The 26973-nt window shown below is 36.8% G+C and overlaps 1 protein-coding gene across 1 annotated transcript; it reads left to right on the top strand.

Annotated features, from left to right (window-relative positions):
• On the top strand, window positions 1-26386 carry LOC130458416 (uncharacterized). Its single transcript, XM_056823978.1, has 3 exons — window positions 1-117; window positions 8347-8504; window positions 24174-26386. The coding sequence occupies exon 3, from the start codon at window positions 24751-24753 to the stop codon at window positions 26374-26376; it is 1626 nt and encodes a 541-aa protein (XP_056679956.1). The 5' UTR covers window positions 1-117; window positions 8347-8504; window positions 24174-24750; the 3' UTR covers window positions 26377-26386.
• The last annotated feature ends 587 nt before the right edge of the window (window positions 26387-26973 follow it).

A 26973-nucleotide genomic window follows, 5' to 3' on the forward strand; every position in this document is an offset into this window, starting at 1 on the left:
GTCAGGCACAAAATGCTGCACAACATCCAAGATGCCGGGGGAAGAGATATCTAGACTCAAGATGATGTCTTCTGGCTGGTTCAACGATTGTGCCTGCACCACAAAAGAGTCCGAGAGGTATTCTGATGTTATGAACCTTCTTGAGCATCTGTAAACAATGTGATCATAACTTTACAGCAATCTGGAGGTTCTGATCTAGAGTTCCATGGAATGCCACATATATGTGAAAAGTCATTTGTTCTCCTTTTTCCATTTCTACTATCCCAGACATGTTATCTCCAGCAGTGGCAAGACTAAAATGTCAGAGCACTTGTTAACAAGTTATCTCACCCTGTCCCTTTGCCTTTGCAGAGCTCCTCTAATTGCAGGGCTGGGTCTTACTTGATGACCAAGAAAACCCCTGTGTATGCAGCAATCTGTGTTTGACAAGAAAAGTTGTCTATGTGGGCTTTTATTATGCTACTTTAAGGCACCAGAATCCCCCTTCTCAAAAGGCTTGTACAAAAATATTTATAGCTGTGCTCTTTGTGGTGGCAAAAAATTGGAAAATGAGGGGCTGCCCTTTAATTGGGGAATGGCTGAACAAACTGTGGTATCTGTTGGTGATGGAATAATATTGTGCTGAAAGGAATAATAAATTGGAGGAATTCCTTGGGGACTGGAATGACCTTCAGGAATTGATGTGGAGTGAGAGGAGCAGAACCAGGAGAACATTGTACACAGAGATGGATACACTGTGGTACAATTGAATATAATGGACTTCTCTACTAACATTAAAGCAACGATCCAGGACAATTATGAGGGACTTATGAGAAAGAACACTATCCATATCCAGAGAAAGAATTGTGGAAGTAGAAACACAGAAGAAAAACAATTGCTTGATCACAAGGTTCGATGGGATTATGATTGGGGATGTAGACTCTAAACAATCACCCTAGTGTAAATATCAATAATATGGAAATAGGTCTTGGTCAATGATGCATGTAAAACTCAGTGGAATTGCTCATTGGCTATGGGAGTAGAATGAGAGGAGGGGAGGGAAAGAACATGTTTCATGTAACCATGGAAAATATTCTAAATCAGCAATTCTCAGCCTGTGGGTTGCGATCCCGGTGGGGGTCGAATGACCAAAACACAGGGGCTGCCTAAAGTCATTGAAAAATACATATTTCCAATGGCTTTAACTGCTGAGAAATCATGCTACTTTACAGCAAGATCTAGGAAAGAATGGGGACCCTGCTGCCCGCACATTGTACTAATATTAGTTACCTATCAGCAGCCCTCCCCTGCTATGAGGGGTGATCGATTTACCCTGTTGCCTGGAGACCAGACTCAAACAGAGACCCAGAGAGAGCACCAGGGCGCTGACTTTGGAGGGATTAAGAATGAGTCCTGGAGCAGATAACTCCTGGAGCGGAGAACAGTAACCCCAGCAAAGTGAAGCCTCAGCTTGAGCTGGAGGGAGATGACAGGAATAAGGAGGCAGCGTCTGCGGGCCCTCTCCCCAGGCAGGACTTACCTCTCACCCCAGCACTCAGGCTGCCTCCTGCTGGATTAATATTTCTCAACATATAATTAAATATTGTTTTTGTGATTAATCACTATGCTTAAATTGTGTTTGATTTGTAGCAATGAGAATATATAATGCATATCAGGAATTTACAATTCCTAAAAATGTAGCAAAATTACAGTTTTGAAGTAGCCACCAAAATAATTTTTTGGTTTGGGGTCACCGCAACATGAGGAACTGTATTGCAGGGTCACAGCATTAGAAAGGTTGAGAACCACTGTTCCAAATTAATTAATTAAAAAAATAAACTTTAAAAAAGTAACCCCATCCTCCAGTGAAAGGCTTCTCTGCTATCTCTGAATGAATCAATCAATCAATGAAAGAAAAGAAAAATAATTGTTAAATTTTTGCTATTAGACATTGTGCTAAACACCAGTTATATAAATGCAAAAAAAAAAAACAAATGAAGGCAGGTCCTGTCCTCATGGAGTCTAATGGGGAAAGACAACACATTTAGGGGAGTAGCAGGAGGAAGTGATGAGTTTTTGGTTCTAGAAAGTTACAAAGATGGTGAGTATATAAGTGAGCAATGAGCAATATATTGACACATGCTTTCCAAGAATGGTGGCCTTAGTTGGATTATTGTTCAGAGAGCTAGAGGAAAAATGTGTTCAGGGGCTACTACATGCAAAGCAATGTGGCAAGATGATAGCTGGACAGAAGCATGCCATTCTTGGCTTGTGTAAGGGAGAATGCTCACCAGTGAGGAGCCCAGGGCCCCAGTCAAAAAGGCCAGTTAGGTGGTATTGCAGGAAGATTTCCAGAGAGGAATGCCATAGAAGTGACCCTGTCTTCTTAATTCTTTATGTTCCAGTCCAGTCTAATCATTAATAGAGCTGGCAACATGATATAGTGGAAAAGGTTCTAGATCTGGAGTCAGAAATCCTGTGTTCAAATCCTAACCTTGCCACTTAATAACTTTGTGACCTTGTATAAGTCACTTCTCTCTGAACCTTCAGTGTTTTCATCTATGAAAGAGAAGTTGAACTAGATGATCTTTAAAATTCCTTCCAGATCTCAATATCTAATTGGAGCCTATAAATAATTAAATGTCATATGAGAATTTGCCTACCTATTTAAAATGTCCCATCCCAACTTGCAGAGGGGATAACTGATGACTCCTTCAGTCATAGCAACTCTTTCAGTCTAAGAAAAGAACAGTTGCTACCCCTGAAAATTAAAAGGGTAGTCAGTTCCATGAAATCATAGAGCCTTAAAGTACTAGAATTCTTAATCTATTTATTTTCCCAACTCTCTGGTATTCACAAAGGGGATTTCATGTCACAGGTATCCACATGTGTGGATCTCATTATTAGAGGTTTTTTGCAGCAAGAGAGGGTCTATGAAAACAACAACAACAACAAAACATGATGTAGTCATTCATTGCCCATTCTCTACCTAAAAAATTTTACTCATATGTGTTTGTGTTTAATGAAATGTCAGATTCTCCCCTTTAAACTGTTTTTCTTAGAAAGAGTGTGGCTATGTGAAAATGCTGTTGTATGTTTGTTTTTGTTTTGATATCTTTTGATCATTGTGTCGTTTAAGATGCTGTCATCAGTGCTGAATTGTATGATACCTTTAAAGGGAAGTTCAGTTTCTAAAACATAATCTGTATTAACTCTATGTAACTATATGCAATAACATATATTTATTTTCATAAGGAAAACATTAAGTGTCTTCCAAAGAATGAGCAACTTTGAGAAATGGAAAATTTTCACTAGATTTCCCAGAATACATTCCTTTCTTTTGTACATCTGATTAAATAAATGGTATTGGGGTGGTAGGTTAACAGCAGAATTGTATTTGGAGTCAGAGGGCTTAGTTTCAGATCTGTGCCTTACCATTTACTACGTGCCCTTTGGGCAAATGTCCCTTAACCTCACTGAGCCTTAGTTTCCTCATCTTTAAAATAAAGGATCGATAGCCTCTAAGGAACCTCTAAGTTCTAAATTTATGATTCCATAATTCTCAAATATGTGTGTGTGTGTGTGTGTGTGTGTGAAAATGGAGTTCTTACCATCCTTACCTCAGTCACTCTTAATATCTCCTCAGTGTCCTCTAAATAGCTTTCTAGATCTCTCCTGTCTCAATTTAGATCTGTGGCCTCATTTCCTTTTCTCTGCTGGAAACATTCCTTTGTTTGTTTTCAAGGAAGAAGAAGCTGTTTGGTTCCTGCTATCAAGAATCCAAGGAAAGGGGCATTTAAAATGCATGTATTATTTTATATGAAAGATAGAGTCACTTAAAACTAAGTCCTTTAATATCAAATATCTTACGATACAGCATCTTCTGGTTAGTTGGATTATTGCCCAATAATTAGGCAAAAGCTATTAGCCTAAAAACAAGTACAAATTAATTATAGCCTGATAACTTGTCATTATAGAATAGATGAACAAAATGAGGTTTCTGGACCACAGAGGTCTGAACACACAAAAGCAGTTATCCAAGTAAGTAATTCTCTTCTGAGTCTGATCCCTTTATACACTAAGACACAAGCAAGTTTTCCTACACTAATGAGGAATTAAGTTATAGTATTCTGTAAATCGTAGTGCCTAGTTAAATCTGATTAATTTAATAGTAATTAAGTTCCTGATATTTTCAAGGTTTTGTGGTGGATGAATAGGAGCTAAAAATCCAAATAATTTAGTTTCTGCCTTCAAGAAGCTTATATTCTATTATAACAGGTGTGATGGGTCAGTGAGTCTGTTGCTATTCACCTTTCTTAGGTACATATCTCGTATTTCAATTGTGAAACTTCTAAAATATTTTCAACAGTTTTGTGTGCTATAGAACATAGGAAGTATTATTGTTACTACTGCTAATGCAACTCAATTGGTCAAGAATTCATTAGATAACTCTTTTTTAACAGGCTCTGGGGAGACAAATGAAAGTATCTTCTCATGGATCTTAGATTCTAATGGAAAAGGGAGACTTGTACAAAGCCATTTAAGTAATATTAAAAAAAACCCAAAGTTGTGATTTAATTATTATTGAGGATTCCCAATAAAGAAACTCCCACTACCAATCATCATATTCTGTTCAAAAATGTATAATTTTATAAGTTTGCCTGAGGTATAAGAAGTTAGGTGACTTGCCCAGGGTCACAGAGACTATATGTGTTGAGACAGGATTTATACTTCCTGATTGAGTTCAGCTTTCTATTCTCCTATACCATACAGTCATTCAAATACAAAATATTTACAAAGTAAACATCAAAATAATTTTACAGCTAGGGGTGGGACAGGAATGGTATCCTAGGTGCACTTAGAGGAAAAGAGAGAGATAAACTCTCTCTCCTCTCTCTCTTTCTCTCTCTGTCTGTATCTTCTTTTTCTCACACACAGAGAAAAATATACCATTGAGTTAATATTATCTATCAGATTTTAAGTATTAATTTTTTATACTTATTCTATCAGAACAAGACAAGTTGTTATTAATAATTTAAGATAGTAGGATAGTGGTGAAGATTTGAAACAGGGTCAGTTCAGGAATACAAAGAAATAATGTTGTTAATACAGTGTCTATATACCATAAAAGAACTAATTGGAGAAGGAGTTTGGGAAACGATCTGAGGTAGAGGTATAAGTATGAACCTCTGATGAAACTGTTTGTAGGCCAGAAGCAAGGGAGCAGATATATTTTTCAGTTGGCTTAATAACTTTATTCTGCAAATAGAGGAAGAAGCAACAAGAGGAAATGCCATTGCAGACCTTATCCTCACCCAAAGAGAAATAATATAACATGATATGATGTTAGTCAATAATAGTTTATTAAGTGACTACTATATGCTAGGTTCTGTGCTAATTACTAAAAACAATCTTTTCCTTCAAAGGAGTTTACTCTCTAATGGGGAAGCAAAAAGCAACAAATGTGTACAAATAAGATATATGCAAGATAAATAGGAAATAAATAAAAAGGGAAAGGTACCAGAATTAAGAGGAATTGGGAGAAAAAAAACTTCCTATAGAAAGTGGGATTTTAGTTGGGGGTGGAGATGAGGAAGGAGAGCATTCCAAAGAGGATAGCTAAAGAAAATGCCCAGAGTGAAGTTTCCTGTATTTAAAAGACGTTATAGAGTGTCTTTCTTGTGGAATAACAAGGAGGTCAGTGTCACTGTATCAAAAAGTAAGTGGCAGAGAATAAGATTTAAGAAGACTGGAAAAGTGGAGGGGTGCTAGTTTATGAAAGGCTTTGAATACTAAGCAGATTTTGTGTTTGATTCTAGAGATGATAGAAGTTAGAGTTTAATGAGTAGGGGAGATGGCATAGTTGAATCTATACTTTAGGAAAATGCCTTTGGCAGTTGAATGGACATGATATGAGATGAAAACAAATACCTATTATGTGCCAAGCACTGTGCCTAGCACTGCAAATACCAGTAAAATAGTATGACAATATATAATTAGGGTTAGGGAAGGAATGTTGGAATGGGGCACAGGAGCATGGAATGGAGATATCCACAAAGAAGCATGCTGGGCCTAAGACCAAAACTAGAAAAGTTGGAAGTTCCCTAATCAAAACCCAACTTTTCAAGTGTGAGAGTCCAATTTGGGGATAGAGTTGGGGAAGGGAAAAGGAAAAAGTAGTGCTGTAAAAGAAAACTGAAGAGAATGGAGTTATAATTATCATAATGGTGGCACATCAAATAGGACTAGCTTCAGAGAAAGTTGGTCAACAAGTCAAAGTGTTACTATGTTTTCCAGTCACTGTGCCAAGTGGTAGGGATAAAAGAAAACCAAAAGATAGTCCCTGCTCTCAAGCAGCTCACAAACTAAATGATGGGGATCTTTCAGTAAATGAAACTTCATCTTAGAATTTAGGATTAAAAAAGAGTAAAGTTAAACAAATATTGGCATATACATTAGAACAGAGGAGATGTTTTTTAAAGCTACAGCAAAAAGATAAATAGGATTCAGGGATCTAATTTTCTAGAGTTCAAGAGTAATAAGCATTCTGAAGATTGAAATTCTGAAGACAAACAAGTATTTCCTATGGAGATGACAGATGTCTGAATAGAACAGTGTAGATGGATGAGAAATGTTTGTCATATTCAGGTGCAAAAATATATATGCTATCATAAAAGACAAAATAGATTATTGTGATGACAAATTTAAAAAGAAATTTCTACATATGATGTAGGTTGATTACTGATCAATCTGACTCCTTCCTCCTATTCATTCATCCTGATAAAATTATAAGGTGTAGAGCATAAATGGAAAGGGAAATCATTCATGGAAGTATACTTGAGAGTTATAGACTTTAACTCCTTGCTGAGAGGACACAGTATAGTTTTTTGATTATGTTGTCTTTCAATGGTTTTTCAGTTCTATCCAACTTTTCATGACCCCATTTGTGTTTTTTCTTGGCAGAGATACTGAAATGGTTACCATTTTCTTCTCCAGCTCATTTTACATATGAGGAAACTGAGGCAAATATGGTTAAGTGACTTGCCCAGGGACACATAGCTAGTAAGTGTCTGAGGCCAGATTTAAATTCAGGAAGCTGAGTATTTGTATCTCCATGCCTGACACTATATCCACTACATGACCTAGCTCCTCTGATTAGTCCCCTCTAATTGGGATTTTTTTTTCCTGGTGATGAGTTGACTTTGATCCAAGAGAATAAACTCTGGTCTGAAAAATCATCCTTTTTTTTTCCTTTCTCCACATCCAAACCATTCATAACAATGAAACAATGGGCTAAGAAACTATTCCACAATATTTTTTATTATTGTCCTTATTCTGAACTCCCTTCAAGCTAAAGTATAGCAAAAGAGGAAATTTCCTTTTCTCTGCCTCCTATTACTAGATTCAGTGTGACTTTTGATAAAAATTGTCACAGTAAGAAAAAAGTACTCAACCAATGAAATCTACTACTAGAGTCTATGGATTTCTCAATTCCTAGAAACATTCTGAATTTCAGTAACAGCAGCAGCAGCAGCAGCAATATTGGCATTAGTAACAGTGGTGAATGTAGTGGGGTGGTGGTGATAGTAGTAGTAGTAGTGGTAGTAGTAGTAGTAGTAGTAGTAGTAGTAGTAGTAGTAGTAGCAGTAGCAGCAGCAGCAGCAACAGTAGCAGCAGTGAAATGGAAGTTGTAAACGATATAGTTATGTTATGGGTAATTTTTGAGTGTGAGAGTCAGATACCTGCTGTTCAGAGTCAGAAAATTTCCTTTACGATATGCTTCTGGAAAGAGATGACCACTAAATAGACAAGAGGCTAGGAAATATGAAGGCACCATGCTAAGTTCTGGAGGTTCAAAGAGAAAAACAATTTTCCCCTCTCATAAACACACACATACATAAACACAAGATAGTGATAAAGTATTTGATATTTTAAAATTAAATTAATTCATATATTTGTTATATTTAAATACCCTCTCCTACCCCTCCCCTCAGTACAGAAAGCATATTTTGACAAAAAGGTATATTTACATATAAACTATGTTTTGCTTTCTTCTATTTATCTATTCTTTCTCTGGAGATAGACACAAGGAAGCCATTCTTCAAACAACATTTCTTCTGATGGATATAATGTTCTCTTGGTTCTGTTTATTATACTCAGTAATTTCATGTAAATATTTTTGTGTTTTTCCAAAATTAACCTGCTTGTCATTTCTAATAAACCTTGTTACCCACATATCAGTCAGCACCATACTGAATACGAAACACATTACTCTTCCCTATGTACTCTATAGTTCATTTGTACCACTCATTTTTCCTATAGTACTTCATCTGCCATCTCCTTGCCTTTGTATTTTCCAAATTTCAGGTCTAAAATGCTCTCCCCTCCTCATCTTCATCTCTTAGAATCTGTGGCTTCTTTCAATATTCCACTCAAATTCGACTTTCTTCAGGGGGAATTTTTCCTAGACTTCCCAGCTCCAAGTATCTTTATGGATAAGTTCTACACATGAATCATAACAAAACGTAAGTATATTTCCATAGAATTGTACCTATGGGAGGAAAATCCAAGGAAGAACCTAACTTCTAGGGAGTGAGGATCAGACCTCAAGATCAGACCTACTCACATGAGCTGAAAATCCCTTGGATGTCCTTTTCTCCATATGGCATATTTTAAAAAGAATCAATAAAGATGCAATGAAAAGAGGAACTATAGAGTAAGAAGACATTTACTTCAACAACTTACAACAACAACTTACAACAACAAACTGAAAAAAAGTTTTATATTTAAGCTATTTAGGGAATTGTTAGAAGTGTCTAACAATGAGCACTCCCTAATAGAAGTAAAAAAATTCAAATGAAAATTAATTGCAAACTCTAAATTCCTTTTAAAAACATAGACCAAATAACTAACATTGTGATGAATGCAGACAAAACAAACTACTTCAGCATTGTCTCACTTCCTGTAAATTTACAAAGACCAAAAATATGAAGAGTCATGTTAGAGAGCATATGAGAGCATATGAGAGCATAGACATACTCATACACTTGTGATAGAGCTATGAATGGGTAGAGCTCTTATATACCTTCTTCTTTATGTTATGTAAAAAAAAAAGATTAAGTTATCCATTTCCTTTCACCCAAGAATACTAATGTTGGAATATACTCCAAATAAGTGAAAGGCAGAAACAAAAGTTCAATATTCAACAACAAAATTTCGGTAGAAAAGAAATGAAAAGTAAGTGAATGTCAATTAACTGTGAAAAGACTGAGGAAAAAACCCTATAGTGAATGAATACAGTAAAATATTTGTTTTAGGAAGGAGGTAATATGTCAGACTACTACTCTAGGCCTAGGGAGATAAGAGACAGGGAGTTCAAGCAGAAGAATCAATCAATGATCGAAGTGCAAGTTGTCAAGGGCCCCCTACCTAACTAGTGGCTATGTGAATGGAAAGAAATACTCATATTAGAGGAGATGTGAAGGTAGAAATGATATTTGACCTACATAGACAACATACTTTGACAGCAGATTGTATATGTGGAATGAGTGAGGAGTGGAAGATGACACAGGTTATGAGCTTGCATGGCTAGATTTATGGTAGTACCCTGGAAAGGAATAGATAAATTTGGAGGAGGCAAAGGTTTTGTGAAAATAAATAATGAGTTCTACATTAGACATATTGATTTTGATATGACTACAGAACAATAACTGGTACAGAAACAAAATATATTAAAGTTAAGATAATTTTAAAAAGAATACACCTAGAAGATAGAAGAAAGGGCAAACAAATAAGAATGAAGAAAAAACAAGTTCCACAAGAATGCCAGTAACATTAATTCTCAGAATGGATTGAGGCTGGTGAGAAATACTAAGAAAAATAGAACATTTTCCCCCATAAGTATGTAGGGGACTCAGTAAAGAAAGGATTACTGCTTAGTTTGGATGGGCTTATGATAATGAAGTAGAATAAGAAGTCTGCACTATTCAAGTTGAACTTTTCTCTGTTTTCTTCCAAGAAAAGGGAGAACATGCTTCAGGATTGAAAAGATATAACAAAAAAAATGTTTAGCAGGAAATAGAAATCCAACAATAAGATAGTATCTAGCTATCTTTACTTAGCTTAAAAGTCATAGGTTTGAAAGAACTGCATCGTATGGCACTGAATGAGCTGGAGGATGTAATTACTGATTCATTTGAGCAATCTTTTGGAGATTTTTGAGATCTCCAGAAGACATTGCTGAAGGGATGGAGAAGAAAGTCCTTGCCTTGTTTTTTCACAAAATGCAAGAGGTAGAATCTGCATAGTTTTGACCAGTAAGCTTGAATATTATTCCTAGCAAAAAAAAAAAAAAAACTAGAACACATTTTTTAAACAGTATTTTATTTGGTCATTTCCAAACATTACTGGAAACAAAGATCCTTTTCTTCCCCCCCCCCCCATAGCCGACACATGATTCCACTGGGTATCACATGTGTTCTTGATTCGAACCCATTTCCATGTTGTTGGCAGTAGAGTGTTCATTTAGAGTTGCTCCTCAGTTATATCCCCTCCACCCCTGTAGTCAAGCAGTTGCTTTTCCTCGGTGTTTTTACTCCCACAGTTTATCCTCTGCTTGTGGATATTGTTTTTTATATCCCTGCAGATTGTTCAAGGACATTGCATTGACCCTAATGGAGAAGTCCATTACCTTCGATAGTACCACAGTGTATCAGTCTCTGTGTATAATGATTTCCTGGTTCTGCTCCTTTCGCTCTGCATCACTTCCTGGAGGTTATTCCAGACTCCATGGAATTCCTCCACTTTATTATTACTTTTAGCACAATAGTATTCCATCACCAACATATACCACAATTTATTCAGCCATTCCCCAATTGAAGGGCATCCCCTCATTTTCCAATTTTTGGCCACCACAAAGAGTGCAGCTATGAATATTCTTGTAAAAGTCTTTTTCCTTATTATCTCTTTGGGGTACAAGCCCAGCAGTGCTATGGCTGGATCAAAGGGCAGACAGTCTTTTATTGACCTTTGGGCATAGTTCCAAATTGCCCTCCAGAATGGCTGGATCAATTCACAACTCCTCCAGCAATGAATTAGTGTCCCTACCTTGCTGCATTCCCTCCAGCATTCATTACTTTCCATAGCTGTCATGTTAGCCAATCTGCTAGGTGTGAGGTGATACCTCAGAGTTGTTTTGATTTGCATTTCTCTGATTATAAGAGATTTAGAACACTTTTTCATGTGCTCATTAATAGTTTTGATTTCTTTGGCTGAGAACTGCCTGTTCATGTCCCTTGCCCATTTATCAATTGGAGAATGGCTTGATGTTTTGTACAATTGATTTAGTTCTTTGTAAATTTGAGTAATTAAATCTTTGTCAGAGGTTTTTATGAAGATTGCTTCCCAATTTGTTGCTTTCCTTCTGATTTTGGTTACATTGGTTTTGTTTGTACAAAACCTTTTTTAATTTGATGTTGTTGTGGTGAAAATCACCTTTAAAGGTTGTTAAAATATTAATGTATAGTCACCAGGGAAATCAGCTATGTAATTCCCTAAATGAAACACTCAAGTCAGAATGGAGTTTATAGTGGTTTAATCACAACGGGAGTAAGAAAAGGGAGAGGGAGAGAAGGAGAGAGGAGGAAAGGGAAAGAGGTTAACTCAACCTTCTGATAGAGTCAGAGGGAGTTCTTAGGCCTAGAAGGCGACGGTAAAGAAGGGAATCAGTCCTTGACTCACGTGACCGATCTGAAAAAAGCTGTCTGCGGGCCTCCTCTCTGCTCAAGCTCCTCGAAGGAACTGGCCTCTCGCTCTGTCCACAGGAAGTGAGCAAATTCCAGAGGCTGTTCCCTACCTCATTTTCTGTGCCTCACAAGTGCCAATGGTGGCTCTAGCTTGACCTAGGACTGCCCAGAGGTCTGTCCTCTTTTGCACATGTCTGTTGAGGGCCATATTCTCAAATAATTAAATCTTGAGCTTTTTGCTGCAGTTCTTCCTAATCTCTACCTGAGTAGGGTGGAGATTGCAGTTTCCAAGACCTGACTCTGTTGTTCCAAGTATCTCCATAGTCATTGATCAGGAAATAGCTAAATCCCATCCTCCAAAGAATGATCTGAACAGGGTGGAGTAGTTTTGAAATTCACAATGTATTCCAAATTATTTATTTTGCATTTTGTGCCTCTTTCTAAGTCTTGCTTGGTTTTAAAATCTTTCCCTTCCCAAAAGTCTGACATGTATACTATTCTGTGTTCGCCTAATTTTCTTATAGTTTCCTTCTTTATGTTCAAGTCATTCACCCATTTTGAATTTATCTTGGTGTAGGGTGTGAGGTGTTGATATAAACCTAATCTTTCCCACAATGTCCTCCAATTTTCCCAGCAGTTTTTATGAAATAGTGGATTTTTGTCCCAAAAGCTGGGTTCTCTGGGTTTGTCATATACTGTCCTGCTAAGGTCACTTACTCTGAGTCTATTCCACTGATCCTCCTTTCTGTCTCTTAGCCAGTACCAAATTGTTTTGATGACCACTGTTTTATAATATAGTCTGAAATATGGGACTGCAAGGCCTCCTTCCTTTGCATTTTTTTTTCATGATTTCCCTGGACATCCTTGATATTTTATTCTTCCAAATGAACTTTGCTATGTTTTTTTCTAATTCAGTAAAAAGTTTTTTTGGTAGGTCAATGGATATGGTACTAAATAAGTAAATAAGTTTGGGTAGGATTGTCATTTTTATTTTGTTAGCTCATCCTACCCATGAGCAGTTAATGCTTTTCCAATTGTTTAGATATAGTTTTAATTGTGTCGAAAGTCTTTTTTAGTTGTGTTTATAGAGTTTCATGTTTGTCTTGGCAAATAGATTCCTAAGCATTTTATATTGTCTAGGGTGGTTGTAAATGGAATTTCTCTTTCTAGTTCTTGCTGCTGAGATGTGTTGGAGATATATAGAAATGCTGATGACTTATGTGGGTTTATTTTGTATTCTGCAACTTTGCTAAAGTTGTTGATTATTTCCACTAGCTTTTTAGTTGATTCTCTAGGATTCTTTAAGTAGACCATCATGTAATCCGCAGAGAGTGATAACTTGGTCTCCTTCTTGCCTATTTTAATGCCTTCAATTTCTTTTTCTTCTCTAATTGCTACAGCTAGTATTTCTAGTACAATGATAAATTATAGTGGTGATAACGAGCATCTTATTTCACTTCTAATCCTATTGGGAATGCATCTAGTTTATCCCCATTTCAGATGATGTTGGCTGATGGTTTTAGATAAACAATATTTATTATTTTTAAGAAAGACCCTTCTATTCCTATACTTTCTAGTTTTTTTCAATAGGAATGAGTGTTGTCTTTCTTCAAATTCTTTTTCTGCAAAATCATGTGACTTTTGTTGGTTTGTTTATAGATATGATCAATTATGTGGATGGTTTTCCTAATATTGAACCATTCTTGCATTCCTGGTATAAATCCCATCTGATCAAAGTGAATAACCCTCATGATGACTTGCTGGAGTCTTTTTCCTAGTATCCTATTTAAGATTTTTGTATCTATGTTCATTATGGATATTGGTCTGTAGTTTTCTTTCTCCATTTTTGTCCTGCCTGGCTTTGGAATCAGTACCATATTTGTGCTATAAAAGAATTTGGTAGAACTCCCTCTTTGCTTATTATGTCAAATAGTTTGTATAGTATTGGGGTTAGCTGTTCTTTGAATGTTTGATAGAATTCACTGGTAAATCCATCAGGCCCTGGGGATTTTTTCTTAGGAAGTTCTTTGATGGCCTGTTGGATTTCTTTTTCTGATATGGGATTATTTAAGAAATCTATTTCTTCTTCTGTTAGTCTAGGCAATTTATATTTTTGTAAATATTCATCCATATCACCTAGGTTGGTATATTTATTGCCATATAGTTGGGCAAAGTAGTTTTTAATGATTGCCTTAATTTCCTCTTCATTGGAGGTGAGGTCCCCCTTTTCATCCTTGATGCTGTTAATTTGCCTTTCATCTTTCCTTTTTTTAATCAGATTGACCAGTACTTTGTCTATTTTGTCTGTTTTTTCAAAGTACCAGCTTCTAGACTTGTTTATTTGTGCAATAGTTCTATCACTTTCGATTTTATTAATTTCTCCCTTAATTTTTAGGATCTCTGGTTTGGTTTTCTTCTGGGGGATTTTAATGTGTTCATTTTTGAGTTTTTTGATTTGTATTTCCAATTCATTGATCTCTGCCCTCCCTAATTTGTTAATATATGCACTCAGGGATATGAATTTTCCTCTAAGTACTGCCTTGGCTGCATCCCATAAGGTTTGAAAGGATGTCTCACCATTATCATTTTCCTCAACACAATTATTAATTGTTTCTATGATTTCTTCTCTGATTTTGGAGTACCATATTATTTAATTTCCAATTAATTTTTGCTTTGGCTCTCCATGTACCCTTACTGATCAATATTTTTATTACTTTATGATCTGAAAAGGTTGCATTTATTATTTTTGCTTTTCTGCATTTGAGTGCCAGGTTTCTGTGACCTAGTGTATGATCTATTTTGGTGAATGTGCCATGTGGCGCTGAAAAGAAGGTGTATTCCTTTTTGTCCCTATTTATTTTTCTCCATATGTCTATTAACTCTAATTTTTCTAAGATTTCATTCACCTCTTTTACCTCTTTCTTATTTATTTTTTGGTTTGATTTATCTAAATTTGATAGTGGTTGGTTCAAGTTTCCCACTAATATGGTTTTACTGTATATTTCCTCCTTCAATTCTCCTAGTTTCTCCATTAGAAATTTGGATGCTATACCATTTGGTGCATACATGTTGATTAGTGATATTTCCTCATGGTCTATACTCCCTTTTAACAGAATATATTTACCTTCCCTATCTCTTTTGATCAGGTCTATTTTTTCTTTGGCTTTGTCAGATATCATGATTGCAACTCCTGCCTTCTTTCTATCAGTTGAGGCCCAAAAGGTCTTACTCCAACCTCTAATTCTAACCTTGTGAGTGTCAACCTGCCTCATATGTGTTTCTTGAAGACAACATACGGTAGGGTTTTGGGTTCTAATCCAGTCTACTATTTGTCTACTTTTTATGGGTGAGTTCATCCCATTCACGTTCAAAGTTATGATTGTCACTTGTGTATTCCCTGCCATTTTGATATCTTCCCCTAGTTCTGACCTTTCTTCTTTAACTATATCCTTTTGAAGCAGTGATTTACTTTAGGTCATTCCCCCTAGTCCCCTCCCTTGATATGCTTCCCTTTCTAGCCCCTCCTATTTTGTGGTCCCTTCCCCTCCCTCCTCTCCTTCCCTCCCTTTCTATACTTCCTCCCCCCACCCCCTCCTTGATTTTCCTTTCTTTCTTGTCCTAATGGGTAAGATAGAATTCAGGATCCCACTGGATCTAGATGTCCTTCCCTCTCAGATTTGATTTCACTGAGAGCAAGGTTTAAGTAATTCTACTTCACGCTCTCTTCCTCTCCTTCTCATATGAGAGTTCTTCCCCTAGCCTTCCCATGTGTATCTTTGTATGGGAAAGCTTATTCCATTTAGTCTCCCCCCATTTCTTGAAGTAAATGTTAGTATCATCAATGATTCCCCCCTCCCTTTTTCTTTCTTTGCCCCCCTTTCACCAAATCTTCTTGATGCCCCAATCTTTCCTTATACATGATTCTTCTAACTACTCTTATGATGCATATAATTTTTGAGAGTTACACAATACATTTTCCCCACATATTAATATATATATAATTTGATATAAATGTAGTCTTTATAGAAGAGTGTTTGACTTAAAGAAAAAGATAAGTTTCATCTCCTTTTCCCTTTCTTTCATATTTACCTTTTTCATCTTTCTCTTGCCTTCTGAGATTGGATGTCAAATTTTCAACTAAGTTCTGGTCTTTTCTTAGCAAATGCTTGGAAATCTTCTATTTTGTTGAATGCCCATACTTTCCCCTGGTAGTATATAGTCAGTTTTACTGGGTAGTTGATTCTTGGTTGGAGACCCAACTCTCTTGCCTTTCTAAAAATCATGTTCCATGCTTTGTGGTCTCTTAGTGTATTAGCCACTAAGTCCTGTGTGATCCTTATGGGAGGCCCCCCCCCCCCATATCTGAAGCTCCTCTTTTGCTCTTTTGGCTTCTTGTAGGATTTTCTCCTTTTCTTGGAAGCTCTTGAATTTGGAGATTACATTCCTGGGGGTTGTCTTTTGGGGATTTAGTATAGAGGGTGTTCTATGAACCCTTTCTATTTCTATTTTGCCCTCTTGCTCCAGAACATGTGGGCAATTTTCTTCTATAATCTCCTGTAGAATAGCATCTAGGTTTTTGTTTATCTCTGGTTTTTCGGGGAGACCAATAATTCTGAGGTTCTCTCTTCTTCCTCTGTTTTCCAAGTCTGTGGCCTTTTCAGTGATATATTTCATGTTTTATTCTAATTCATTAATATTTTTGCTTTGCTTTATTGATTCTTGCTGTTTTGTAATCTCGCTTCCTTCCATTGGCTTAATTCTGGTCGTTAGGGACTGGTTTTGCTTTTCAACTTTGTCTGTCCTTCTATTAGATGCTTCCAGCTCTTTCTCCAATTGTGAAGTCTTGTCTATCAGACTGCTGATCTCTTTCTCCCATTTTTCTTTCCAGAAGGTTTCCATCTTTTGGATAAACTCAAATTTGACTTCTTCCAGAGCTTGTGGATAGTTTCCATTTTGGGAGGCATGTTTTGATTTTGTTTGGATTTCATCCTCTTTTTCTTCTTTTCCTTCGGTACTCCCGCCATAAAAGTTTTCAATAGTCACTTTTTCCCCTTTCTTCTTGGAGGCTTGGTTTTGGGCCGTGTGAGCCATTCCTTTGGTGGTTTTATTCCCCTTTCTTTTTTGATCTGGGGTGTGGGTGGTATGGGTGGGTTTTCTGTAAATTTAGGTTGCCTAAGACTAGTTGTTCCCAGCCTCTGAGGTTTCTTAGAGCGCAGGCCCCTGTGCTCAGTGCATCCTCCCCTGTGCTCAGCCCAACCTCTCTTGTGTTTAGCGAGGCCTGCCCTGTGTTGAGTGCAATCGCCCCTGTGTTCAGTGCGGCCACCCCTGTGATCAGTGCAGGATTCTCCCATGAAACCACCTTGAGAGGTTGTTTCCTAGCAGTCATTAGATTTCAAGGACCCTGGTGTGCCCTCCCAGACAGAGAATCGTTCCTCACTCACTCACTGTCCCAGTGAGTACTCTGATACCTTACTCTGGTTTGGTGGGGGAGGTGGGGTGTTGGGGGGCTCAGTTCATGTTTCTGTGCAAGCTTTTCCTCCTTCTTATAGTGTGGAAATGTTCAAATCCCATGTACCTTCATTTCTGTGGGATACTGGAGAGTCCCTCCATTCTTCCAAAGGTGATTTTCATGCTCTTTTGAGGTAGTCTATTTCATTCAGTGCCGGGGAGAGGAAGCAATTCATGTCTAGATTGCAGCCATGTTTACCTGGAAGTCTAGAACACATTTTTAAAGAGACGGATTTTGAATATTAGAAAAATAAACTATTCATCATGATCAGATTAAGCTGGAATGATCCCTTTTCCTGTTTTACCATTGAAGTTTAAATAGATTGATCATTCAACAGTGCTCAATGCCATCAACATATGGAAATTATTCTGAATTCTCAAAAGCTGTACCAGCAGAGTCTACCAAGCACAAAACACTTTGGGCATAGACCTAGCAAGAGACTAAGCTTAATTTTGAAGACCAGCTCTTGTTAAGACTAAAGAATCTCATTTCAAGTAAACTGGATAAAAATTGCATGATGAATTCTTTGGCCATGGCATCCAACAGAACAGAAAAATCTCAAATGGTGGACCAAAATTTGCAGACTACACATGAGCCTCATGTCTATCTATCATGTATACTGTTTTTGTGAAACGAGTTGGCATGTTCTGGGCCAAATAAAGAACCATATATATTACAAAAAGTAAAATTATTAAATTTCAGTACCTGTTGACTTTAACTTGAGACAACAATTAAGAATGTACTTATTATACAGGAGTCATTGTCTGTTTTGCCAATGACTTGTTAGAGAAAATATCAGAAATAAGACAGTCAGGAGAAAAAATAGAAATAAAAAATTGTGACATGCAATAAAGCAATTCCATATTTACTTATTAACTATTATTATGATGAATTTATATTCTTGGAGAAGAAAATATGGATGAAATCATGATTTTGTACAGACATTGAATCAATAAAAAAGAATTGTTGCAACAAATAGTACATAATCAACCAATCAACAACCATTTATTAAGTGCTTGCCACTATATATTAAGTATTAGAGGAATAATCAAGGTTGAAAAATGGACCTCACATTAAAAGAATTCAGATTTCCATGGGAAAATGGAGGAATGAGAGGCTTACAATTGCCCAAGAATATGTAGCAGAGTTGAAAGGAAACATGGGCCTCATGTCAGCACATACCATGCCAGTTTAAAGGACTATATGGAGGGGAGAGGGAAAGAAGGATGGAGTAATAATAATAATGATAAATTATATTATAGTTACTTAAAGTTTAAAAATTACTTTGCAAATATTTCATTTGGTTCTCATAATAACCTTGTTCAGTAGATGCTATTATTATTCTCATTTTACAACATGGAAACTGGGGCTAAAAGATTAAGTGAATTGTTCAGAGTCATCTAGAAGGTGTTTAAGACAGGATTTGAATTTGGTCTTTTTGACTTTAAGTACAGTACTTTATCCACTTGGTCACCTAGCAGCCTCAAACTAGCATGTACTATCATCAGTAAACACCTGACTTTCAAGTGGAGTGATATGGCAGTCAAGGACTACATCAGTTTAGATAAACTCATTTATAAAATATTATGGATAAGGATGATGGAAATTTATAAATAATAGCATCTCAAAAAGCAGAGAAGCAATGAAGCATAAAATCAATTTAAAATAAATTTCATACCAACAAAGAAAAAGCTTCCCAGCACAAATTTGAGGATGAAAATAGAAGGACAAGATGTGCAATAAAAATGGAAAAGATCTGCAAAGATTTTTATCACAATTTTTTTCACCATTGAGAACAATAGATGGGTTCCACTTAGAATTTGACATTAGAGTCCCAGATGTGCTCATGAGGAAGTAGGAAGGTTTTAAAAGAAAAAAAAAAGATGATAAAAATCAGATATATTAAGTCAAGTTAATTTCTAAGTTATGTAAAGAAAGAAAGGATATCAGCAATATGAAAAAATCTCAGGCATTTTATTCCAGAAAGTGAGTTAGAGGGATTATCAATAAGGAAAAATCTGTATGTCTTTTTTTGCATCTATCCAATTTTTATCAGAGCATTTTTTCATTGAAGATATCTTTGAGGATCATAGAGAACAGGGAGTCTTTTTTGCAAGTCATCTGCCACAATAAATCTCATCTTTTCCATCTTGCAAGTGACTGAAAGATATATAGATAACATAGAATTACTCTGTAATGATTGTTTGCTAAATACATTTATCATTTGATTTGGTAGATTAAAATTTCACCTTGAAGGTTATAGCATGGTATAGCTCCTTCATATACCAAGTCATTCAAGTTTTCTTGAAAGATACAAAACAAATTTAACAAGAATAAAGGTTTGCTTTCCACACATAATATGAAGTAAGGGTAATTTAGGATGAGCTAGGGTTGTCCTTAGTTTTCTGCATATGAGTTTTGGATAGGATGGTCTCCCTGGGAGAGATTAATAATAATTCCCTGAGAAGTAGCTTCCAAATGTAATATAAGGCTACATATGTAAGGTAAATACCAATGATAGGTGTGAGTAAAGAGACTGAAGGGAACTCTTCATCATGCAAATATCTTTACCCAGGGGTCTCAGTTGTTGCAAAGGAAAGTAGGTATAAAAGAGTAACAGCATATTCACCAACCTAGGAATCAACAAGAGAATTCATGCAGACTCCATGGAAAGCAATTCCACTCCCTCCCCCTTTCATCTTGGGCAGGCTCACATCTACCCCAAGGGACTGATCTACTAGGCTAGAGGATTTTTTATTCAGGTTATTAAACTCTCTCTGTTTACATCTTCTCCTATAAATCAACTTCAAGTTGGCTAATGAATCCAATCACGGAGTGACCAAAAGGGTTTGTGATTTCCCAGAGGGGCAATCATCACTCGACTGTTTCCCTGTCCTTTGCTATGAGACTAGATGTCTGCTCATCTTTTCCTCCCCAGCCTCTCTCATTCTCTGAAATCTCTAATGGTGCAGCTAGTGTTAAATACACCACAAGGATTTAGTGCCCACTAATTTCTTTATTTAACAATGGGAAATTGGTAGCAAAGGAATGAGCAGAACAGCAAAGGGGGTGGAACAATCTCTAAAAATTCAGTCAGTGCTGGATCCTGTCAACTGTAGTAGAGGCTATTTGTTCTAACCTACTCTTTCTTGTGGTAAGCAGCTTCCTTCTTCCTTGACTCAGATTCATGGGAGAAGAATGTTGTTTCTTAGGGGTGGTGTTAGAGTCATCTCACGGAATCTGGTTCAATCAGCACCACATTCACTAGTCAGTCTCACTTCCAGGGAGTTGTCAACTGAAGCAATAACCTCAGCAGGAATAACTGGGAACTTTTTAAGAGTCCCTGTAAGAAAGAATATAGGGATATAAATCAGATCCATGGGGTTGATGCTAGGAAGTCTATGTGGCACCAAGTGAGAGGAAGAAATTCTGATCTTTTAAATTTCAATTGGCTTCTTTTTTATTCCTGCAGATTCCTCCCAGAAATCTCATTTCTACAATCTTCCAGTTCCACAGTGTCAGTGCTTGTATATTCTGGGAAAACATCTTTTATTTCCATGACAATTTTGATTCAGGGTTACCAATGACATCTTTAGTTTTCAAATTCTACTCATTAACATCAACCATGTATCAAACATGGAGATTTAAGTTTAGCAAAATTGTCTGACCCTATTGTCATGTAATAGACCCAGTATATTGTACAAATTGAGTAGGAATTTTCTGTAGGTTGTGAAATTTTCTAGATATTTAAACTTGTAAAATACTTCATGCTATTTGTATCAAGTCCTGAAACATTAGAAGAAATCAAAATACTCAAAATATTTGGCCTAACCATTCATTATATGCCAACCTGAAAAAATTATTTTCCAATATGTATATATATGCATGTGAGTATGTGTATTATGTATACAGGATGTTCCAAAGGTGTTAGCAAAGTTTTAACTTTTAATAGGTTAAAAATACACTAATACTTTAGAACACCATATCCTTCCTTTCTAAATATCATTTATTTATCTATGTATCCGTCTATATCTCTATATATATCTTTGACAGGTTGTACAAATTGATAATAAATTCAGCCTAGAATTTTAAAAGGAGGACAATTGACTCAATTATTTTCAGGTAATTTGCAAAGCTCATTTAACAACCTAAACATTTCAGGGAAAATGCTCTTCTTTTTAATACCTTCATTCTACCATTGTTGTATGACTGTGAGTCATGATGGAATATTGCAGTCTATCTGGAGAATTAAGAATGAGTATCACTCAGAAGGCAATGGGAAAGCATATGGTAGGTGTGGTCAGGTCATATCACATAATTAAAAAGCATTTATCAAGAGGAATCACTATGAAAGTTGTCATCAAGAAGAAATGCATCATTGAATATGGTTTGGCTGTGTAGCAATAACAGGCTTATCTTATAGATGAATGACTTGGGGACTTCTTTCTTATCCTCCCAAAGTCATGAAAAAGTTAAGAAAGCCTCCATGAGTTTTGTGGATCTCTTCTGGCAAATTTGTAGAGTGATATGGATAAGTATCACACATGATATGCAGGCATTGTAGGGTTGTGATATACATTATGGGAGGGAATAACCATATTGATTAGATAACAGATTCATTAGAGCATTTGAGTAAAGTAGAATGATAGGTTATGGAAATACTATGGCCATAGTACACCTGGATTTCAGCAAGCATTTGGCACAGTGCCTCAGACTATTTGGGGGGTGGGGAAGGAAATATAGATATATGGCTTGGATAAAATTTGGTGAATTCATGATCAGACCTGAAGAGTTAATGATGACTTAGATGCAGGTTCTCAGTGATATGGCTCCATAGTTGTATCTCTAAGTCTTGTCTCTGTACTTTTCAACATTGTTATCAATAACTTTGATGAAGGTATACATGATTAAGTGGTATGCTTGTTAAATTTGCAGATGGCAGGAAGATGGGAAATCTGGATAACAACATCAAGATCCATAAGTCTCGATTAGATAAAACTATGATGTGGATCAAAATATGATGAAATTTTTCAAGGATAAATGTAAACTTCTATACTTGAGCAAGGATAAATAAACTACCTAGGTAGAACATGGGAACAGTGTGGCCAGAAAACAGTTCCACTGGGGAAAAATATCTATGGATTTGCCATATTGCAGATATGACATGTCAACAGTTTACAAATAAATAACAGCCAAAAAATGTCATCTTAGGGTACATATTGAGTGATTTCATAGTAAACAGGTGAAGAGCTGTTGTGCACCTTTCTCCTCTGTACAGATTTTTTAAAACCAGAGGCTAGATGACTATTTGAGAATACTTTAGAAATGATAGTTAGCTGAATGGATTGGATAGTTACTGAAGTCCAAATTAATTATTTAGTTGATCACTCAATCCATCACCAAGTATTTAATTGCCTGTTATGCACTACTCTAGGTGCCTAAAATAGAAGTAAAGAGAATAAAACAATTCTACTTCCAAAGAGTTTACATTCTAATCTTAAAATTATATGGTTCTCTAATATTCCCTGTTTGTTTCAGTCACATTACTTAAACAATATATATAATAATGGCTATCTCAATTTTCCGACAGTTTATAAGAAGTCTCCAATAAAATAAGGAATGGGAAAATATTTTGAAAACATGCTATATAAATGCATTTTTAAAGAAAATGTAACTGATTCATAGGGAAGAATTTGGATATAAAATGTCAAGAAAAGAAATTTAAGAAAACAGAAAGCCCTTCAGTTAATGGGATCAAAGGGAAATTATGATTTTCTAATAAAACATTAATAATATCTAATAGAAGCAACACTGCACATAGCTTCTGTAGACAGCCACTTACACAGCACAACCCAAGTATTCTGTGATATATTATCTTCATGAAAATATTTATTCCATTGGCTTTCAGTGGTCCTGCTTTTATTTTTTACCTGGCCTACTCTTCCCATCAGCAGAACCTCTCCTTTTGAACAAACACAGAAACAATGTCTTCAGATGATTATTGTTAAAAAATGTCCATATGTTATCTAGGAGGGTTAGAGAGTCCTGTGGATGATTATCTCCAATGAAGACAGCATCCATTAACATACATTATTTAAATGAGTAGCTTCCTAGAAATCATATTCTCAGTTTTTAGGAGCTGGAAAAAAGACCCGAAGACTAGCCTCTGTGAATTTTAAAAGTCTCCATCTTGGTCTAGCACCCAAAAATTGTGCACACCCACCTACACGGGCATGCGCTAGTCAATGACTAATCAGAAATAACTAACTGCCCACCTGGGCTGTCCTAAGCCAAGCTAGAGCCAACCATTGGATTTGTGAGACACAGGAAGTGAGGTAGGGAACAGCCTCTGGAATTGGCGGAACTTCCTGTGGAGAGAGCTAGGGGGGTTGGTGTTAGGAGCTTGGAGAGAGAGGACGCCCACAGACAGCTTTCCTTCAGATCGGTCACGTGAGTTAAGGACTGGTTCTTTCCACCTGGGCCTTTAGGCCTAAACTCCCTCTGCCTTGGTCAGAGGTTGAGTAGCCCCTTTTCCCTTTTCTCTTCTCTCCTTCTCTCCCTCTCCTTTTCCCTACTCCCGTTGTGATTAAACCTCCATAAACTCCATTCTGACTTGAGTGTTCATTTTAGGAATTTCATAAGTAAATTCCTTGGCGGCCATTGTTCAATATTACATAAATCCTGTAGCCACATTTTAGCCATTACAATATTATAACCCTCTCCCAGAGACCTAAATTTCCCCATTACAGTTTGGCTAACCACTACGGGAAAAAAGAACCTTATCAGTCTTCTGATCTCCTTACTATCACCTGGGAGAAATCCCACCCCGGCTACCCCCTCTGGCTCTTGGCCCTGCCTTAGTGCTTGGAAGGTTTCTAGAACCTCAATAAATTTCCTGAATTTTCTTGCCTTTTCAACCCACTTATTGCTCACTCCCTCAGTCCTGTTACCAAATACCTTGGCTTAAAGACACAGCTGCCAGAACAGGTGAGTATAAAACACCTTTTCTCTTTTCCCTTTACCCCTTAAGTTAAATTGGGGTCAACAGGATTTTTTTTCCTTCTCCTCTTTATCTCTCATTTCCGTCTCCTTTTACTTTAAGGAGGTGGCTCAGTAGAGAGAGGCAGGCCAGGCTTACCTAATCAACTAAGCAAGGAGGAACCTCAGGAGAAGGAGCTCTTAGGAGCTCCTAGCCCGCAAAAAACAGCTGAATACAGCTAGGGAGCTAACTTAAAACCCATTTTTTTTTCTGTTTCCTGGCCTTTCTAGTCTTAAAAATTTAAGTGGGCTTTGCTCAAGGAAGATAGCACATGGTCCTAGCGGCTTTAGCCTGAGGGCCAAAGAAGATTGCTGGGACCCACCCACATACACTTTGTAAAGAAGGAGAATTTACAATACAATAGGCCCTTAGCCTGTATCTCAGAGCCACCTACTGTAAAAAGAAAAAGCCTGTGGAAAGTTTGCTGCTTTGCCCTGCTCCCCACTTGCTTTGTGAAATTACAAAATATACATATAAAAATGACTACTATATTCTTTGACAATTATACAGCAGCTGAAGTAGGGGCATTGAGGAATGAAGGATACCTCCAAATTTTTATATTAATAGGTACTGTCATTTTTGTAATCCTCAATACTATATTTAGAGATGAAAAAATAAAAAAAATTGAGGATAAAATGCAAGCCCAATTAGAAGATCTAAAAAGTCTCTTACAGGATCAATTGGAAAACAACCACTCTACCAGAAACAGACCTGTTTCTGAACCTTTGAATGAGGAAATTTCCTTCCCTGAAATAGAGATGGAAAGCACCTTGCCTATAGCCCAGTTAACAGACTGCTTCTCTCGTGCAGTGCAAATCTTGTCTGAATTTAATCCCCAAAACCCTCCCCCTGCAATCCCAGCTTCTCATGTTCCTTCTCCTACAGAAAACCAAATTCCAATGCAAGAGAAATCTTGTCCTCCTAAAAAAACCTGTTCTTGTCAAACTGACCCACAGGTGCAAAATTCAACTAGAGGCCTGTTTCCTCTAAGAGAAGTACCTGAAATAGGACGAAATGGGGATGTGGTGACTTTAAGACATAGGATACCGTTTACTCCCCAAGAAATAAATGAATTTACACGAAATATCCCCACATATGAACAAGATCCTTTTCTAGTAACAAAAAAGATGGGAGACATATTTTTTCAGTATAATCCGTCTTACAAGGACGTTGAGAGCTTACTACAGGCTTTTTTAAGTGAACGTGAAAAAAATAAAATAATTGCTCATGTCAACAAAACCAGGGGGCGTAATGCAGCACATTGGCCATCTCAGGATCCCGAATGGGACTATAACAATCCTGATGATTATCTACAACTATACCGTTGTAGAGAGGCCATCCTCACGTCCATGAAGGAATGTGCAGACAATACAGATAAGTGGATGGAACTGGAAAAAATTAAGCAAAAGGCCGAAGAAACCCCCTCCAGATTTATGGACAGAATTATCGAGTTTGGGGACAGATACTTAGATTGGGACTTAACTAAAGAGAGTAGTATAAGACAAGTTAGAAGAATCTTTGTAAACAATTCTTGCAAAGCAATTAAAAATTATTTCAAAACACAATGCCCAAGATGGTCAGATATGGACCTTGAAGAATTGCGAAAAACAGCTATATATGTTTTAAAGGGAAACGAAGAAAAGGAGATAGAAAACAATGATGACATGGAGGAAATGAAGAAAAAAATGAAATATTTAATAGATAGGATAACTAAATTAGAAAGTGGGCATGATAATGAACCAACGACAATTGCCCCTCTCCAGAAATCCAATTATCAATCCATTACTTGCCACTTCTGTGAGAAGAAGGGCCACAAAATGATGGAATGTAGAACCTTTCTTAAGATGTTTGGAAGGAATACACAGTTTAATAATAGTTTTAGAAATAATAACTATAATGAATATAGAAATAAGAACTTTAGAAACCAGAATTATAGAAATAGGAATTGGGAAATTAATGACAATGCTCAAATTGAAGAAAATTTTAATGATAATACTCAACAATATATGAGAAATGGCGCTCGTCCAAAAACTACTCGAGGTACTAATGACCCTCAGAGAGGTGCCCTTCAGGGGGGTGCCCAAGGAATATCCCAAACACAATGATGGTGCCCGGGGGGGGGGGGCTGGGGCACAGGAATCAGAGGATACAACCTTTGATTTCCCGGACCCTGATGTCCTACTACCCGTTGTCCCTATCCACTGCCCTCCCCATACTAATGAACCCCATGTTACCTTAAAGGTGGGTAACACCTATTATGATTGTCTATTAGACACCGGAGCTTCCTGGTCTGTATTAAAGAGAACACCTGATTTACAATGTTATTCTATTGGCTCAGAGAATGTAATGGGAGTATCAGGAATAACCCAAAGAGTTAAAAGACTTCCTCCTAGAATGGTGTCTGTAGGACCCCTAGAGGTACAACACTCTTTCCTTTTGATGCCTGACTCCCCTTTAAATTTGCTGGGGAGGGACCTTCTATGCAAACTCAGAGCCACAATAACCTGCTCCCCAGATGGCTCATTATCATTAGAAGTACCAGAGGAATCTTTAAAATTACTCCCTGTACTTCTCTCGGAAAACCAGGACGCAAAAGAGCCTTCCATTTTTGAAATACCTAAAGATATACCTGAGTCTCTTTGGGCCACATCTTCTTCTGATGTAGGATTACTTAAATCTGCTGTTCCTGTGCAGATAAAAAC

This window comes from Monodelphis domestica, chromosome 3 (assembly GCF_027887165.1).
Source record: "Monodelphis domestica isolate mMonDom1 chromosome 3, mMonDom1.pri, whole genome shotgun sequence".
Taxonomy (NCBI): domain Eukaryota; kingdom Metazoa; phylum Chordata; class Mammalia; order Didelphimorphia; family Didelphidae; genus Monodelphis; species Monodelphis domestica.